This window comes from Stigmatopora argus, chromosome 13, assembly GCF_051989625.1.
Source record: "Stigmatopora argus isolate UIUO_Sarg chromosome 13, RoL_Sarg_1.0, whole genome shotgun sequence".
Lineage (NCBI taxonomy): Eukaryota > Metazoa > Chordata > Actinopteri > Syngnathiformes > Syngnathidae > Stigmatopora > Stigmatopora argus.
Window position 1 is genome coordinate 9,947,771 of NC_135399.1, and position 17,795 is coordinate 9,965,565.

A 17,795-nucleotide genomic window follows, 5' to 3' on the forward strand; every position below is an offset into this window, starting at 1 on the left:
AAAAAAGAAGAGTGAAAACATGATATATTTTACCTCAATCGGGTTTTTGAATGCGAATAATCTATAATATTTCGAAAGATTGCTCGTTTTTTTTTTTTACAAATCCGGCTGTCAATAGCCTTGTTCTGGCCAATGTTTACAATGTGACGACAGCAAAATATCCACGCCTAATTAAAACCCCAACAATGTATCCATTGCACAACTTGTTTATTGATCAGTGTCTTCAAGTTGAGTTTTTTTTATCCGACTGTGCCATGCAGATATTAGTGTTGAACGCAACATGCGACAAAAGAGGATTTTACTTCCGAGAGCAGTAAAGCTGAACTAATCCAATATGAATATGCTTTTATCAGCCCACAGTTGTGATGATAAGCTCGTCACAGGTGTGCCAGCACAACAGCCTGGGACAAAATCCTTTTCAAGCTGCTCAAATGGAAGGGTGGCCAGATTCCATCCTTATGAGACTAAGACAGAAAAACATAACGATTTCGTTTCTCCTACCTCGAATATCTCAAAGCCGTAAATGTCCAAGACGCCCATGACCTTGTGGCGGGTTTTGGGTTGTGCCTGCAGGTGGACAGATTTGTCAGCGTTAGAGGAAAAGTGATGTGATGACAGTCTTATGCACATGAATCATAAATCAGCGGAGTTGGGTGGAATTCTTTAGTCTGCAAAATGACAAATTCTCTGAAAATAAGAGAGCTACAAAATGAATATAGAGACTCAAACAGTAAATGAGTTGAATTTGTTAAAAAATAAATAATAATTTGACCTTATTTGGACAAATTGAATTTCTGCCCAAAAGTGACATTTCAAAAATCACAGAAAATGAAATAGATAATACATCTTACTTTTATGCTTTCATTGATTCTAGTAACAAGCCAGCTAAAGAGACGGGTGTAGAGGTTTTTGGCAAGGGCATCTCGGGCATAGTAGGCCTGCAAAGAAAAATACAGTACATCAGGCTAATTTAAAGAGAAAAAAGGTAAATAAATAAAAAAGAGGTAAAAAAATAAAAAACACAAACGAACACAAAAAAGGCTAAGGCCCAATACAGTTTTGTTCAAAATGGCAGCTTGACAAAGTCCATATACAAGCAGCACTTTAGTGAACACACTAACCCTTAAAATACGACCCACATATACATTTCCAAGAGGAATACTCTTCATCTATAATTAAAACGTTTTTGTGTAACATTGACATGTATGAGAGGTGGCAGGTCATGAAGCGCAGCAAAGTGAGCAAGTATGTGGGCGTCTAAGTGGGACATTCACATGCTTAACCTTCCTTCTTACCTGGGCCACATTCAAGGTAGTTGACACCTTCTCCACTTTTGCCTCGACGGTTCGGTAGCTGAAAGCTCTTTCCAAAACCGTCTGTTCGATCCCCAGTAGCTCACACATCTCTTTTAAATCTGCACACATCCGAATGCAAAAAAGTCAAAACTACACAAAAAAACAAGGCCGGCAGCAAATGTTCTGTTTATTTTCCCATCGGGAACGCCATGTGGCATTTTTTTTAAAGAGACAGTTTCATTCACCCCAGGAATTTTTTTTTTAAATTCCTACAAAAGTAAAATATACTATCCTAGGCCTCAAGCAGAAATGTGTATAAGCAATATCAGAAGATAAGCAGCTGTGTCCACTATAAGCAATTAGAGTGTAATGTATATTTAGTACGCAGAAATTAGATGACATTTTGAAAGCACCAATAGGGAGTCATTTGGTTACTTGTGAAAGTAATTACGAATGATCAAACAAGAAGAAACATTTCCAACATCAACCTGCTGTTAACTCCGTACCATTTTTATCTTTGACGCGACTCTCGTCTGTGCCGTTTAATCGCGACTCGGGCTTGAACTCGATGTTGCCGAGCTTCAGGACAGCTGCCACCAGCTCCAGCACCGACAGGACCTCATCCTCCATGAAGCCCACAATCTGCATTGCATTCTGGGGGTAAGGAAATAAAATGAGTCTGATTAGAAAATGTTTAATCACCCTGAACAGAACAGAAGGTAAGCTGTAATTCCATGGTGAAGGTGTAAAAAAACGGACTTGAATTTGCTTTTATTACGTAACTAATCTTGTGCTGAGATGAAATGCTTGGATGGGATGTAAAGTGTATATATTGGTCCATTGTTCACAGTTTTTTTCCCAATCTTTATTGCATCAGTTATTGTAAGATAAGAAATCCAACTGCGTCGATTCTCAATACTTCCTTACTATTTATCGTGCTCAGTGGGATGTTGTTACAGTCTGAGTTGAATGCCAATTGCTGTACTCACTTTGACTGTTCTGAAGCTGGTGGCGTCATCCAACCCAGTGACCACGGCAGAATCCAGGCTCAAGTAGTTGTATTTGCTGAAATCTCGGTCAAGCTTCAGTTTCTCTGTTAAGGAGAAAAAGGGTTGTCAATTACAGCTCTTCAAGTAATGAAAGTGAAAAGAGAATCTAGCTGTCAAGGAGGGGGATTGATTGCAACATCACTTGATTTTTGACCGCCATTTTCTGTGTCGATGAGTCAAAAGAGAAAGCACTTGCAACCAGATTCCATGTGTAGTCACTTTTGTTTGAGGAGTAGTATATTTCTTTGCAATCTCATTTTTTATATGATTCTACTACTGATGACTGATTGAGGTATGTTGCAATGAAGAGAACAGCTTTCAACTTAAATTTGATAACTATCACTCTGGATTGGCTTATGAAAGAGGAGAAGAAAAAAAGGAAACTATGGACATTTTTCTCTAGATGCTTTGAAAAAGATTACTGTCACAATAAAAACATCAAAATACTTGTAAGTCTCAAGACTTTCAAAATAACACCGCTGCTTTAGTAATGTTACAGCAGTTCTCGTCGTGTGTCACTTTGTTAAATGAACCAAGTTAAACTTTTATTTTTAAATTGTAAATATTTATTACTCCTTCCAAAACTACATTTCCCTAAACTGGCTATACATATTCAAATTTGTTATTATGCCATACTATATACGGATTTAACTACTTGGAATTCATCAACTGCTGTAATAACTAATACATGAATCAAGCCATTGCATGTGCATGTTGGAATCAATGGCTATTATGTCTTTATCCTGTGTGCAGGACAGAAAAACAATGCTCACCATCTACAGAAAAGCAAATAGAAGAAACAGGTTTCATGGCCAGCCAGCCTTTGTTCTCTGCGCTGTTTGTTAAGCAGGAAGATGGTGCCATTAATGTGCCGGCCCGGCCGTGTGTTTGTCCAGCTGCACTATTGTTGTCAATGCTCACGCTACATCTTGGTGGGACTCAATTGTTTCATTGTCCAGAAAATTAATGCTTTGCAAATTACTTACTTTAGTTCATTCTGAACATCTGGTTAGTGTGGGGATCTTTTAAGTTGTGTGATTTTTTTTGTTGCCCTCTGCGGATTTCTATGCAAATTTGGGTGGTCTAGTCAAACAATTTTCAAAAAAACCTACTGAGTGTGTCATCCGAGGCTCCAGACAAAAGCTGATAAAAGATGTGGAAGTTTCTCTCTCCTCTTGGCTGTTTTACCACGCGGGACTTCTCCAGCAGATCTAAAAGAGGGTCACAAAAACAAAAAGAAAAAAATAATAATATACATTTGACCAACCCATACTAAACATTAAAGACTCAACAGCTACAGCATGCCCTCTGAAATGCGAGAACAATGTCGACGATTCCTTTTTTAAAATATGGTAAAATATGATTTTGGAAGCTGAATGAGAAAATACTTTTTTTTTGTTTAAAAGGGTGTGGTGGGATAGTACATGTGTAGTACAGCTTTTCATTTATAAACTAGTCAAATCGTCATGGTGACCAAGTCAGTGTTTGTAATCATGTTCCTTTTTATACTCGCACTTCAACGTACTTGTAAGAAAGAGCAAAGATGTCAGCGTTCTAGTCACAACGATTACGTGTGAACGGTACATGACGAAAAGGGGAGTCGTCATCTGCTTGCTACATTAGAGTGAGCGTGATTTCATTAAAGAGCATCTATACAGATGGGCAGCTGCCCAGCAGGGTCAGACTTGACCCTTTCTTTGGTTAGAAACCAGCCACAATTATACAATAGCTTCTTGCTCAAACAAATATATAAAATCAGGTATACATTTTTTCGTGAATACAAAAAAAAAGTTTATTTTTGCCAGTTTATTTTTAGGACATCCCCCCCAAAAAATCTGGAATAATGTTAGAATATGTTGCTTCAACAGTATCGGACTAATGACCATTGAACAGGTCAGCCTCCCATTTAGGAAGAAGTCACATGTCAGTGGCTCTTCCTCACATTCGCTCTATTGTGCAGGAATTAACTCTGCCACCAAACAGAGAGTCACTTGTGCCACCAACATAAGCTCCTTTCCTTGTTTTCTGTGACCTCTGGCGGGGAATCCGGCGCAGACAAAACAATGTGAACTGTGGCAAGATAACAGCAAAACAGAGACAAGAACTGAATAGGGGCCGCCGGCATGTCGGAAGGGGGGTGCGGAGGGATATTCAGTCTGGGTATGAAATTGGCTTCACTGGCGGACATATGCAGCTCTACAATGTAACGCCTGGACTGGAATAAATACGTAGTAGTTTAAACTGCTGACATTTTTATTCTTCGTATGGGATGTGGGTTACTTACAGTTGCTAATGACTCCCCCAAGAGGATCTCCTTTGAAGTCAAACTCAATGTCCATGTACTTTCCCTGTAGATCACGCAAAATCAGTTACAAAGTGTCAGACTCAGAATGAAGCATGTGCCGTCAGTTAGAACGAAAACGTACATCATAGCAGTTGATCAAGTATGATAATAAGCTACCAATGTTATCCAATTTCCTTTCGATTGATACAAAAAAGCAGTTTCAGTAGACTTCGTTATAGAGAGAGCTGTGGTGTATTAATAGATTGCAGTCAAGTCAATCAAATTTCAATAAGCCGACGATGCTCCATAAAATGAAAAAGATGGTTTTATCAGCGTGTGCCTGATGACCTGCTTTCCGGTGAGATGTCATCACAACCTTGTCTAAAGGTTTATGCCAAGGTTACCTAAATATAAACAGATCAGGGCCATAATCCTTTATAATTCTTCTGGTTACAACTCTGATCTAAGTCTGAGCACTGGCATGATTTCATTAGGTAGTATGGAGATTAGTTATTAAACATGAAATGATGGCCAGAAAACAAAAGAGGCATAAGATAAATGACATCTCACATATGCCAGGTCAAAAATAATCTAAGTGTTCCAGTTCTGCTGTTAGTGATGAGTACAGGGAAGAGTGTTTTTCCCCAAACATGTTCTGTGTAGGAAAACATAATTCTCAGGACAACTGCTTCTCACCAAGGAGACCAACTGCAACTAACACATGTACGCCAATGGTCTTCACTTGATTTGCTGTGAAACACATTCCTGTAGCCCATTCCAGGACTTCTGGTGGAAATGCTCACTTAAACTGCCAGGAAGTAATCTAAATATTATTCCACACATTCCTCGTTTTACAAAAATAATTACGTCAACACACAGTACATCAACGCAATTCAAAGTCATTAAACTGTAGTTGTAGATTATTAGTGAATAAAAGGTGTTCAATGTAAGGACACTTACAAATCTGGACGAGTTGTCATTCCTCACTGTCTTGGCATTTCCAAAGGCTAAAAAAATAGGAACATATTAGAAGTGTGTCACGGAGAGTAATTGTACAAATATTGAAAAAAAAAAAACCTAAAACAAATTAGTGTAAAGCATATTAACTATACTTAACAATGAACCGCTTAGATGTCAATCAGTTAAAGACTATACTGTCAGTCACAGCCATTTGTATTTGTACAGATCAGGCCTCATAATTCTGTATGGATTAAGTCAAGTACTTGGCTTTTCCAGGCTTTGATTGAGCGGACTCCTGTTGTCACGCCACATTCAGGTCTAAATACTTCAACATGTGACTTCAAGTGAAATAAAAATAAACATTCTAGAGAAAAAAAATAACCTTGCCAGCAATAATTTGATTGGCAGAGTATGTAATGACACTTTTAAAGTGGTGGCCTCCAGACTATGATTAAAAATAAATGTTAGTAAGACATTAACATTGAGTTAAAAATAAAAATCCCCCCAAAAGTGAGAGCACACGTGTTTGTTTGAAGCCGGATGACTGTACTACTCCCAGTGTCCTGCTAAGCATTAAGCAGGAGCTAAACTGTTGCAGATGTGCCGTGACCAAAACACGGGCATGCAGCCTCATCCTTCATGGGCATTTCCTGTTCACTGCCCCCCATGGAAAATTCAGACGTGCATTGCTACTGGTTAGAACAAGACCGTTTGAACAGACATACTCATACTTCAAGCATGCTAACCACTTCACCACCATGCCGCCCAATTTAAAGCACTTTTAAATAAAATGTGATGAATAAAAAATAGCAATACTCTGCTTGGAGAGTCAAATGGAAGTACTTGTTCTACAAATCTTTCCAGGTATATCATGTTTTGTTTGCTTAAGATTTTTTTTATAATGTCTGTTGACAAAATTAGATATCCTGGATGATTTGACGATAATATCTTTCCAGATAATGTATAATTGGGCGGCCCGGTGACGCGAGTGGTTAGCGCGTCGGCCTCACAGCTCTGGGGTCCTGGGTTCAAATCCAGGGTTGGTCCACCTGTGTGGAGTTTGCATGTTCTCCCCGGGCCTGCGTGGGTTTCCTCCGGGTACTCCGGTTTCCTCACACATTCCAAAAAACATGCATGGTAGGCTGATTTAACACTCTAAATTGCCCTTTATGTATGGGTGTGAGTGTGAATGGTTGTCAGTCTTCTTGTGCCCCGCGACCGCCTGGCCACCAGGGTGTCCCCCACCTCTGGCCCGGAGTCAGCTGGGATTGGCTCCAGCACCCCCCGCGACCCTAATGAGGATAAAGCGGTTCAGAAGATGAGATAATGCATAATCCTTTATAAATGTGATGAATTATATTATAAGGAAAAAAAACAGTTTGTCTGTGAAGTTTGGCAAATGAGGTGATCTCTATTTGATTTGAGACAAACAGTCCATGAGAAAGTTTGAAAGACACTTGACTCACCTTCCAGCACAGGATTGGACTGCAGTAGCTGTTCCTTGACCTTATTTACCTCCTGTCCCTTCCCACACACCGCTGCCACATATGACATCACCAGCTTACTGGCCTCTGGAACAACACACACAGATAAATATCAAGTCCACTCCGTTGCCAGACGTGACTTATCCTTCAATCTCATCACTCACACTAAAAGGGGGAAAAAAATCCCCTTTTACCTCATCCTCTCCGGCACCCTCTGGGACGGGCGGGTGTGGATCAATCAGAGAGAATGAAGGGCAAAAGTAAAATGTGCCACTCGTAAGAGTATTAGAACACCATGTCATTAAAACTACTGGTGCCAGCGACAGTGTTGGGATCCAAAGAAAATCTACATCTAGCTCAACTATCATCTTGTGTTAGCTCAAACGAGCGAACTGCCTGGCATCATCATCCTGTGTCACACTCTAGTGAGTGAAGACAGTGACCCAGAAGTGAGAGTGAGTGATGTGCCCAGGAAAAAAAATAGGAGGGGAGCGTGACTTCAGTTGCTGGTACAGATTGCTAAAGAGCTTGGTAGGTCATCAGACGCTGAGGTAGGGAAGAATGATGGGCAAATGTCTACAGTAGTCATACTGGAAAATTATAATCATCTACTTTCATAATATTGCAGTAAATGCTGCTGTGGTCATATGAAGTTCGGTTAACAAAACATTGCTGCGAAGTAAGTAGCAATTGTTTGAGAATGTGTAGAGAAGCATGAAAGATGCCCGAGTAAGACATCAGTGTGGATGACCCATATTTTTGGCAGGCCCTGTTTTGGATGGCAAAATGTCATAGTGAAGAGATTACTTAAATCCACATACTGTATGACGCCATCTCGGGGTCGGCTTTTATTTATTTAGGTTTTAATAACGACCATAGTATTTTGTCAGCCTTTTTTAAAAAAAGATTAAGATTCTTATTTTGCATACCTAATCACAATCAACTGAGTGTTTGTGTCGCGGTTAATCATATTCTATGATGAAACACTGTAAATAATATAATACATATATAATCTAATTGTAAATGGTTGGACTGATGATAAAAAAAATCAAACTCCAATGGAAATTGTTTCTTACCGGTTTTCCCTGCTCCACTTTCCCCTGTGATGAGGATACACTGATCCTTGTCCTGGTCTCTGAGTGATCTGTAGGCCTCATCGGCCAAAGCATAGCTGGAGGGGAAAATAGTACATACTTAGTAATTTGCCATTTGTGTACATACAAGAATTTTCACATTCGCATTAGATTTTGTTAATCATTTTGTGATTGATCATTTTTCTGGCAAGGTTAGTAGTAGGAGTGGTTCAGAAAAATGTCACTGTGTCGTGTCAGCCTGAGTTGCGTCAACGATAATCAGTCGCATGCGAGTTTATTGGAGAAGTAGGGCAAATCTTGTAAACTTGGAGTGACTTGGTGCTTTATTTAGTGCGGGAACGTTAAGATTCAGCATGGACTGACCTTCCCCCTATAATGAACTAGAAAATTAACGTGAATCCAGACTGCTATAGGTAGAACCAAAATTAAGTAATGACTGTTTTTTTAACCGGATGAGTAATGCACTTAACACACGTTACTAGTTGTTGAAACAACATTAAATGTATGCAGTCTGCGCCAAAACCTCGGTAACAATAGCCATAATCCAAGACTGCAGTTCACTAGGGCACTAATGTAGTATTTCGAGACATCAAAACCTTTGTGAAATCAACTGACAATATGGGGAACATTGCTTCGGTTTTACCATTCCACACACTTTTAAGACTGCACCAAGTTCACTAGAACAAGACACCAAAAAAAAAAAAAACGTACGCTACTTAACTTGCACCTCAATTAAAATTCCGGTTTCACTACTGTAAATGTGTAACTCAAGCCTAATTCCTTGAAACTGGAGGTATATTAAATAAATCTCTCATTCTGAGCTCATCAGTTTGTACTTCAGTATGACATGCCAAAGACTATTACTCCAGAACTGAAAAGGGCAGCACAGAGCAGCAGATGTCTTCTTTGTGAAAAGCCTTCTGTCGCCTGACTTGATCCTGACAATGAACAAACCATCGTACAATTATCCTACCCAAGGGGAGAACTGTGGGCCTAAGGGATGAAGGTACCAGAAGGGGGAAAAGGTTGGGAGGTCTCTTGCCAGGGATTTTTACAAGTGAGTCACAGCCAGCCAAGATGGATAAGTTCAGTGGAGCTACCACCAAATGTCGATTTATACATGCAATTTAACGAAAAGCATTGTGTCAGCATATACGTAGGTAAAATAGTTCCAAGTAATCCACTGATATAAAAGCAATTTATAGCGTGTCTCTGAGTGAAAATGACAAAAACATTTAAATGAGGTTTTGAAGCATTCTGGTCATTCCCAAACTGCAGCAAACAAGGGATCGATATAATTCTTCATCCTCTCTACACTTGTGTGAAACTGGGAATTTGGGGTTGAGACAGAGATCAGGCCAAAGACCGTAAGTTGTGCTTGGCACTTCTCCTTCACATCAGGATACAGGCTATAATTTGGAACGACACGTGGCAGCGGTGAAAGAAAAACCCACAACAGCATGACATCAACGATAGAAAATAGTTCGGTCAGTCCTCAACAGAATGTTAGTACTACCTGGTATATGAAGGTTCTGCTAAATGTTCTTAAAGGATAAAGTTTAACCATTAGTAAAGGTATGTAGCCTAGTTGAAAAGTCAACAAAAAAGTACAATACAAACAGCACATCTTTGGTTCCCATTTAATTTAACTCAAGTTAACAACTCATTTTATTTTTTGTAACGTTCTCAGCACATTTCAATACTATATGTGAAGACTCACTTATATCAACTAAGAAAAGAATTACAGGCTGTCCTGAAATGAAGACAGTGGGTCAAAATGGATTAAATGACCACACTTTTTACTATTCCTAAATCCGACAACCATTGGACAAGACTTTGCTATATTCAGCAGTTTCTATTTTAAGTCAGGTGCAGGAGAGCAGCCTGTGATCTCTGACTGATCGGGCTTCGCTGCGAGGCAGGATATCCGCCCGGCTCGTTGGTAACAGCCACGGAAACAACTCCTTCCGAAAGACCAGATGGATGAGGGGGATACCCTAACCAACCCATTTACACCTATCTAGCTATTGTACATCCATTAAGAGTTCATGGGAAAAAGGGCCAGTGTGGTTGGCCAGGCAGTACTCAAGCACACTAAAGGTTGTATTCTTACAGATGTAGCCCAGATGTGAATAGTTATGACATTGGGTTGTAAAACAGGTGTCAAGAACAGATTAGAGAATACCATAATAAAGAACAGCAACAATAACTCCAATCCCAATTAAAACTCGAAAAGGGTGCCTCAAATCCTTGCTTTCAAACCTGTGGTCTGACAGAGGGAACAAACTTGCGAGCGAAGACATTTTGCGCACAAACCCCCAAATTTTACTTTGAAAATGACTGCTGAGTAGACTGAATGTGAGTGAACGCCTGAGTCATGAGATTTCTTGGTAATAAATGGTGCAGCACATGGATGAAACCTAATGTCCTGGCTAGACAATATACTTGGGGGATACATAGCCACATAAGCAAAGCCACAGGAAAAATGGAAATGGAGGATCAAGACGTATTTTATGACTTAAAAAGCAGAAGGATTGACATTTTGGGAAATTCTTCGACTGATGCTGCATTCAATGTCTTAGTCTCAGCTAAAGCTATGTCTTTAATCAATGCTGATGATACAGTGAGCTATAATGAGGCTTTTCACACGGCTACAGCTTTTTAGGGCAAAATACATTGAGTCGGTTTATAATGTCAAAGTTATTCATTTCTTCTAATTATTTTTAAAAGAAAGTATAAGTTTGAAATCTACAGACATTTGTAGTTAAAGCATATTGAATTTCCCTGACAGGTGATATTGGACAGTAACAGCCCCAGGCTGAAATTACTTGGTTGAACAAACATAACATAAACAAACACATTAGAAGTACATTCATGCACAAGCGTGCGTCACTGTCACGACTGAAGCCTAGGGATTCATGTTCAGCCTGGCTAACGGGACTTGGCCACTAATCTGAGCTAACAAAATCCATCTTTACATTTTTTTCCCCACTGACACCCACGTCACACAGGGTCAATCCCCACTTCACAATATTTATACTCAAAATTCAAAGATATTACTCTGGGTACGCTGAGTGTATCAAGGACAAAATCCACTTTTATAAAGATTACACGAGATAATGACAAAAATAATTCAATTTTCCACAAACACAGGCATTCAGGCAAAAATAAACTAAATTAGCAACGAGATATTTGATGTGATATGAAAGTAACAGTTGCCTGTAGGCTACAGCATGACCCACTTAACAGATTTTTCATTAACAGTATTGGTTAGACTACATTTTACAAAAGTCTCTAAACAAGAAATATGGTTAAATCAAAAATATCAATACATTAGATTTTCTTTGTAAATTTAAAGCACAATACTGCACTGAGAGGTAAAAGCTCATAAAATTAAAAAGGAGGAAAAAAATCAAAATGCTGCATCTGAAGACATTTTTTAATCTAGTGTCAATTACAATTTATGCAAAATTACATAAAACTGACAGATTTAATTCCTCGATCTCCTCTGCCTGAATTTCTTGATCTAGTGACTAGATTTTCTACGTCGTTAATGCATTATATGGAAAGAAATAGGTATTAATTCACATCCTTAAACAATCATGATACAATTTGCTCAGATAAAATTTATTTAGCCAAACATAGGCAGTGCATATTTGCAATTTCAACTGTAGCCTAGGTAAATTCTGATCATATTACCCGAGTATGCAATTAATTTCTTCTTACCCATAAACCGTATTTCATACAAAATTACAATAATAAAGCAGGAAGCTCTGTCATTCCAAATCATTGATCTGTTTTGCTCACTGATCTCACCATCACGCCAACACAATCTACCCACCTGAGTCAATAAGTCATTTTAGTGAGTGCCTACTTCAAACCACCGACAAACGGGTTTGCTGCTACTGCTGAGATTATATAAGTATGCTAACAAAGTGGCATATAAACATTGTCTTTCACAAATATATAAAGAGAAGATTTCTATACTAATAATTAAGCATACGTTCTTTCATTTTTAGTCTCATTTGTTCCATTTTGGTTTGTGGCTCGTGGGGGAGCTGCAGCCAATCTGAGCTGACAAGAGGCGGACCACACCCTGGACACATCGCCCATCAATTACAGCGAGGTTGTGGTCAGGGCGTTTTTCCCATAACATACATTTGGGAACTCATTCATCTACACAAAACTATGAGACAAACTTTAACAGGAAAGTTTGGGACAAAGTTCAGGAGTAATTAATGCACACGCAACAAAGGTTGCCTTAGAGGAGCGCTGAAAGGCAAACCAAGGTGTGGTGCCATTAATCAGAGAAAGACTGAAGTTCAGCCAACTCATAACTTCACACGGCAAACATTATTTTTCATTTCTTATGATTGCGAACAATATGCATAATCAGCAAAATCCTTTGCAGTTTTTCTGACATACACTAGCTTTAATTTGTCTTCTGGCAAAGGAGTGGTATGTTCAAGTAAGTAATCCTATGGGAATGGAAAAGGGAGGATGTTCTTACAACAACAATATCAACATGTTGAAGTTGAAAATGATTGTTGCACAGGCTAAGAATCGATCTCCAAAAAACATCAAGTGACAGTGTGAAAGCCTCGAAATATACAGAAGGCACAGGCTTTGACAAATTGCAGTGACACAACTGAAAGATTGAAGGTTTTGACACTTGAATACGTCATTGACCATTTGGGAAATCGGAGCCTACCCCAGAGACTACACGCCCATACTTTTGAATCCAAGTCTGGGCTTGGCAACGGATGACTCCAGGCCATCTGTAATGGTTGGGTACTTGGGCAAAGGTTACTAATTAGAACCATCCATAATGCTTTACCTTGGTTGGCCAAAGAGAAAAGTCTACATCTCGAGGGAACACCTGTTAATTTACAGAAGCCGCATCTGGCAAATGGAGCTCATTGAATTAGATGAGCTAAAGAAGACAGGTTTTTCTTTATGAGTAAGGAGAAATATTTTTAATAAAATTTCAATTGATTAGAACTTATTGTAACATGTGAATGCCAGGAACGTAGCTGAGATGAGAACATTTACTTCCAAAATGTGGGACCGATTGACACAGGGGTGATATTTACTTTAAATGCTTGTGTGCATTATCACTAAGGTGTTAAATGCACAAAAGTCAAAAGGTTAAAGCGCAGATACCAAGTTTATTCTCAATTAATAATTGAATTGTAAAACGATTTTTAAAATTTACATTACAGTCATATGAGAATGAGAGCTAGGAAAAACTTTGCATATGCATTATACAATAACTAGTTTATCAACTTTCGGTTGCATTGACTATTGCAAGGCCAGGAATCTAACACCTAATGGTCTGACAAGGAGATTAGGATCAGTTTTTGTAGCATGTTGAAACAATCTTCATTGAGCTGCTAACAACAGATGATATATTATGTAAACAAGACAATCTGCTTGAAAAACATTCATACTTAAACAAGGCTTGGAGAGTTGGGGGGCTTTAACATGAATTAACAACTAAACCAGGTAAGCCAGATACTTCACAATTTTCTCTAAACGTTCAGTCGTAAATCCAAAACAAAACCAAGCAGAGCATGCATGAAGCTAGAACTCCAGTGTGTCAGAATTCTGCATTCAAAAAGAGAATAACATTTGCATCTTTTTTACTTGTTTTACTTTGTACACAGGCATTGGTTTTGCAAATTTGGTATGGAAATGGTCTATGGCTGAATTGAATGAAAATGATTAAATTTGAATAAGGGAGCTGCCTTGATAAAGGAAAAAAAAAAATCTTCAAAGAAAATCATACAGACAGAATTTAGATACAAATATATATTAAATATAGATTAGTTATTTGCAACAAATGAAGTGATAAGATAAATATTCATACAGCAAACAATTCTGAGAAATGAGATTACAGGGGTACCTGTTATCAAAACGATCTGGTTTGCTTAAATATGACCAAATAACAAAATCGATGAATATTTTGTTCATGATACAGACCTGTATTTTTTTTTCAAAATTGCATTTATTGTGTTATGGCAGAGACCTGCAACAAACTGACCATTCTAAGCTATTGGCCTATTCTTAGTAGATCATGGCAAAGGACATTAAATCCAATGTATTGTGTGAAATGACCCACAATACAATGTATCAAAAACAAACAGTTTGGACTGTTTAATTTTAGTGAATTAACAATTTTCTGTTTTTATCTACTTAGCACTTGTCTAATGTGGAACAATGGTATTCACCTTCTATCAATGTGTCCCGGGGGCTCCAGACCAGAGACTCAGCCGGCTAATTAATGCGTGTTGAGCTTTGTTTGGCCTTGGCAGCCTCACAGCAACTCTGACGTAACATTGCTTTCGGACAGATGGTTGACCAAAAAGCTGAATGGCCAAGGGAGCTCCCGTCTTACTTAAGACCACAAGAGCAAGTGCTCTTCTGATCACTCCCCCTGGTCCCTCCCCATTAGTCACAGAGTGCACTTTGATAATCTTTACAGAGATGTGCAACACACAGGCTTTGGCCAAGAGATACAGCTGAGCATCGCCATCCGCTTATCCTTTTTAGGGTCAGCAGATAAGCTGGAGCGCAGCTGTTTTGGACCCTGAACTGGTCGCTTATCAATTGCAGATCACACATAGACAAAGAAGAACCAATATTACCATTTATTTAAAAAATATTGTGGGAATTAGTGATTGGAAGTTGGAATCATGCCAAAGACAATCAAAGAAAATTGTCAAAGTATAACTTAGGGAAATGAACAAAAGTGCACTTACATATGTGGACTAAGTTCATAGAAGTTTCTGTTGCGATACTCTTCTACTTTTTCAGGGCTGTAGATGGGCAGTGACCTGTAGGGGTTCACGGAGATCACCACACTGCCAATGTAAGTCTGCAAGGAAGAAATTAATAGAAATCTTGATTGTAACGGTGCCAACAAGAAAAATAATCAACCAAAACAGATCAGAAAAGGTGCAGATTTGCCTCAGCTTTTCTCAGATGGTGGATTGCTAATATACATTGTTGAGGCTTGCAACGCCTGAAGAGAAGTGATCTCCGACACTTTCAGAAGCCGAGGGAGTGGCAAATCCTCTGAAAAGTGAGGAGTGTGGTTCTCCAATTATGATATTTTGTAATGTTCATACCAAATATTAAATAATATTGAAAGACCCTGTTACACACAAGGGAGGGAAACACATTTGGCCATGTTACAGTTTAACTGAACAGTATGTGTTATACATCTATGGAATAATCAGATCTCGTTTTGCAGTAGAAAGAGAGAACACGAGTGAACACTATTGACATTTAACTCGAGTAACTGACCCCATCACTGCTTTGTTGTTGTTTATGGTAATGAAGGCCCATTTTCAGTCTTGTTTGTGTTTTATAAACGTAGGCATCAGATATCAAAATATATTAACATCAATCATTTTTCAGCAGAACATATTCTAACCCCCAAAATGTTTTTATTTTGTGTTGTGTTGTTTCACTGGTGCAACTAAATATTAATAAAAGGAAGATAGTAGGTAAAAAAAGAGCCTCTTTTGCATATTTATGTAACATCCCAGAGAAATCTAACACTTCAGCTCACTGAGCGCATAACCAACTACCTACTCCTACACTTCACAACAGAGGCTGGATAGCATGTTCTCACATCAGCCCGAAACATTTTCTCTGCTGTCCATGGTAATGATCGTTGCGTAACCCACTCCAAAATCAGTATAGCACGGCCTTCCCTGTGGCTATAACCTCCCACAGCCTCTCTCCTTCAATAGCACACAGGAGGAAGCATTGGGATTTTTCAAATATGGTGTGCGGTGACAAAACGCTATAATTGACTGCAATCTAAATATTGTCACATGCCGAACCGAGGGTTTTTGACAACCAAAAAGGTCACAGCACAAAGGAATTAAATATTATTATTAAGGAACCTTGGGGGGGAGGTGAACTGTGTCTTATGAAAATATCTAGTGCACTGCATTGACTATCATTGCTGCATGAGTTGCGATCATCCCTTGGGCATTGTGAGCTTACAACAACCGGGAGTGGAGGTGTCATCACAGCTGACGTCGAGAGAAGTCAGACAGTCTGAGTATGAAGCTCAGTCCCCATTATGAGACGTATAAATAGTTTGCTTATAGACAGGCTTCCACGCTCACATACCTTAAAAGACAACTGGATGAGATTGACTGCATTGAATACAAAAATATTTGAACAATAAGTTTTAAAGTGCCTTGAAAATTGAACAGTGCATGTCAGAATTGTATTTAAATGGAATTTAAAGATGGAAAAACAATTAAAACAAACTATATACTTACATATATCTCATTATGGTCAAAGCGTTTCCTCAGGTTCTCAAGGAAGGAGTCTTCAGTCAAGGGTTCCAGGAGGACCATGTCACCCACCCCAATCATGTTGTCTAGAAGTGATGTTTTCACCTCCATCTTGGATGTTGGTCTCCCGCTGGCCAAACAAATACATAAAAATACTTCGTAAAACACAAGTCAAACGTGTTGCACGGGTCAAACTTCATTCAAAATTCCAAGCCAAACAAATAAAATCCTAAACTTGGTAAGGAAAATAAACACCGCAAGGGGCACAGAACTCATTGGTTCGCTATTAAGTCTTTTTCCCTTCATAACTTTACACTTGACCTCTGGGTAGCTACTCAAATGGAAATGCTCCGGTTTCACTGTGGGAGCCATTTTTATAAATCAAAGATATAGCAGCGGATTCCCCATTTTATCATCTGTCTGCTTGCTACAACACAGAGCCAGTAAAAGACCTCGGCTGGGCAGCACCTGGACAAAGACAATGCTGGAGCTGGCAGTTTTCAGTCCCGTGTTGCCCTCAAATGCCATTGGGCCAGTAATCCTATTGCTATAGGAGAGGAGAAAAGAGGGGCCTAGCATACATTCATGGCCTTGATACAGGGTTTTGCTTAACCACAACCTCAATGTTCGTTGGCTGTAACAGAATTCTTGCCTTGCGCCATGAGGCCATGCAGTCATCTAGTCTACTGTTCGCCACTGACAAAACATAAAATCTCTCTTTGCAATGTTTGGCAGCGAATTCAAGCCGTTTAGATACATGCATTCCAATATTTGGAGGATTCCTCTTTAAAAGGAAAATCCGAGAGAGGCTTTAAAATCAATCTGGCACTCTCTTTTAACTCGGAAAACGCAGGCACCCAATGCAGGTAAGGAAATGACTCCGAACAGATTACATTAGGCTTTGACCGAAAACCCTAAATACTTTCCAACACATAACTCCTTTTGGCTGTCAAACAAACACCAACTTAGAAACAGCCTTTTTCTTGGAAAGAAAAAAAATTCTCCGTGTAGACTTCCTCCTCACTTTTTCCCTGGCTTCTGTTAGCCTCCAGGGCCTAATTTTATTAGTTCAACAAGAAGCAGTTTTGCAGTATGTAGTAAGCCATGAAAAATGTAAGGAGAGAACTACAATCTAAAAATAAAGCAACTGAAGTGATTGCCTTTGTTTCTTGTTTGTCTTCCAAAGACTTCCTGTTAGGTCATCCACAACCATGGTTGTTTATTTTTGATCATTTGGAATTCAAGCTGCCACCATTGTATAAAAATCATATTTAGGGGTGGTGGCAGGTTTGGCAACTTACACGTTCATAG

At 39.0% G+C, this 17,795-nt stretch overlaps 1 protein-coding gene across 6 annotated transcripts in view; it reads right to left on the reverse strand.

Moving 5' to 3' along the window:
• myo1b (myosin IB) overlaps positions 1-17,795 on the reverse strand; it is a 35,393-nt gene that overhangs the window by 13,951 nt on the left and 3,647 nt on the right. For 5 of the 6 annotated variants that reach the window (XM_077616465.1, XM_077616466.1, XM_077616464.1 and 2 more), the window contains exons 2-13: positions 16,470-16,618; positions 14,928-15,043; positions 8,149-8,243; positions 7,055-7,159; positions 5,589-5,635; positions 4,629-4,692; positions 3,457-3,555; positions 2,285-2,388; positions 1,802-1,949; positions 1,296-1,414; positions 852-938; positions 502-567 (exon numbers count right to left, since the gene is read on the reverse strand). In XM_077616465.1, the coding sequence (XP_077472591.1) occupies positions 502-567; positions 852-938; positions 1,296-1,414; positions 1,802-1,949; positions 2,285-2,388; positions 3,457-3,555; positions 4,629-4,692; positions 5,589-5,635; positions 7,055-7,159; positions 8,149-8,243; positions 14,928-15,043; positions 16,470-16,595 (1,176 nt within the window). In that variant the 5' untranslated portion in view covers positions 16,596-16,618. The remainder of the gene's footprint in view (positions 1-501; positions 568-851; positions 939-1,295; positions 1,415-1,801; positions 1,950-2,284; positions 2,389-3,456; positions 3,556-4,628; positions 4,693-5,588; positions 5,636-7,054; positions 7,160-8,148; positions 8,244-14,927; positions 15,044-16,469; positions 16,619-17,795) is intronic. The other variant, XM_077616463.1, reaches the window with a different exon arrangement.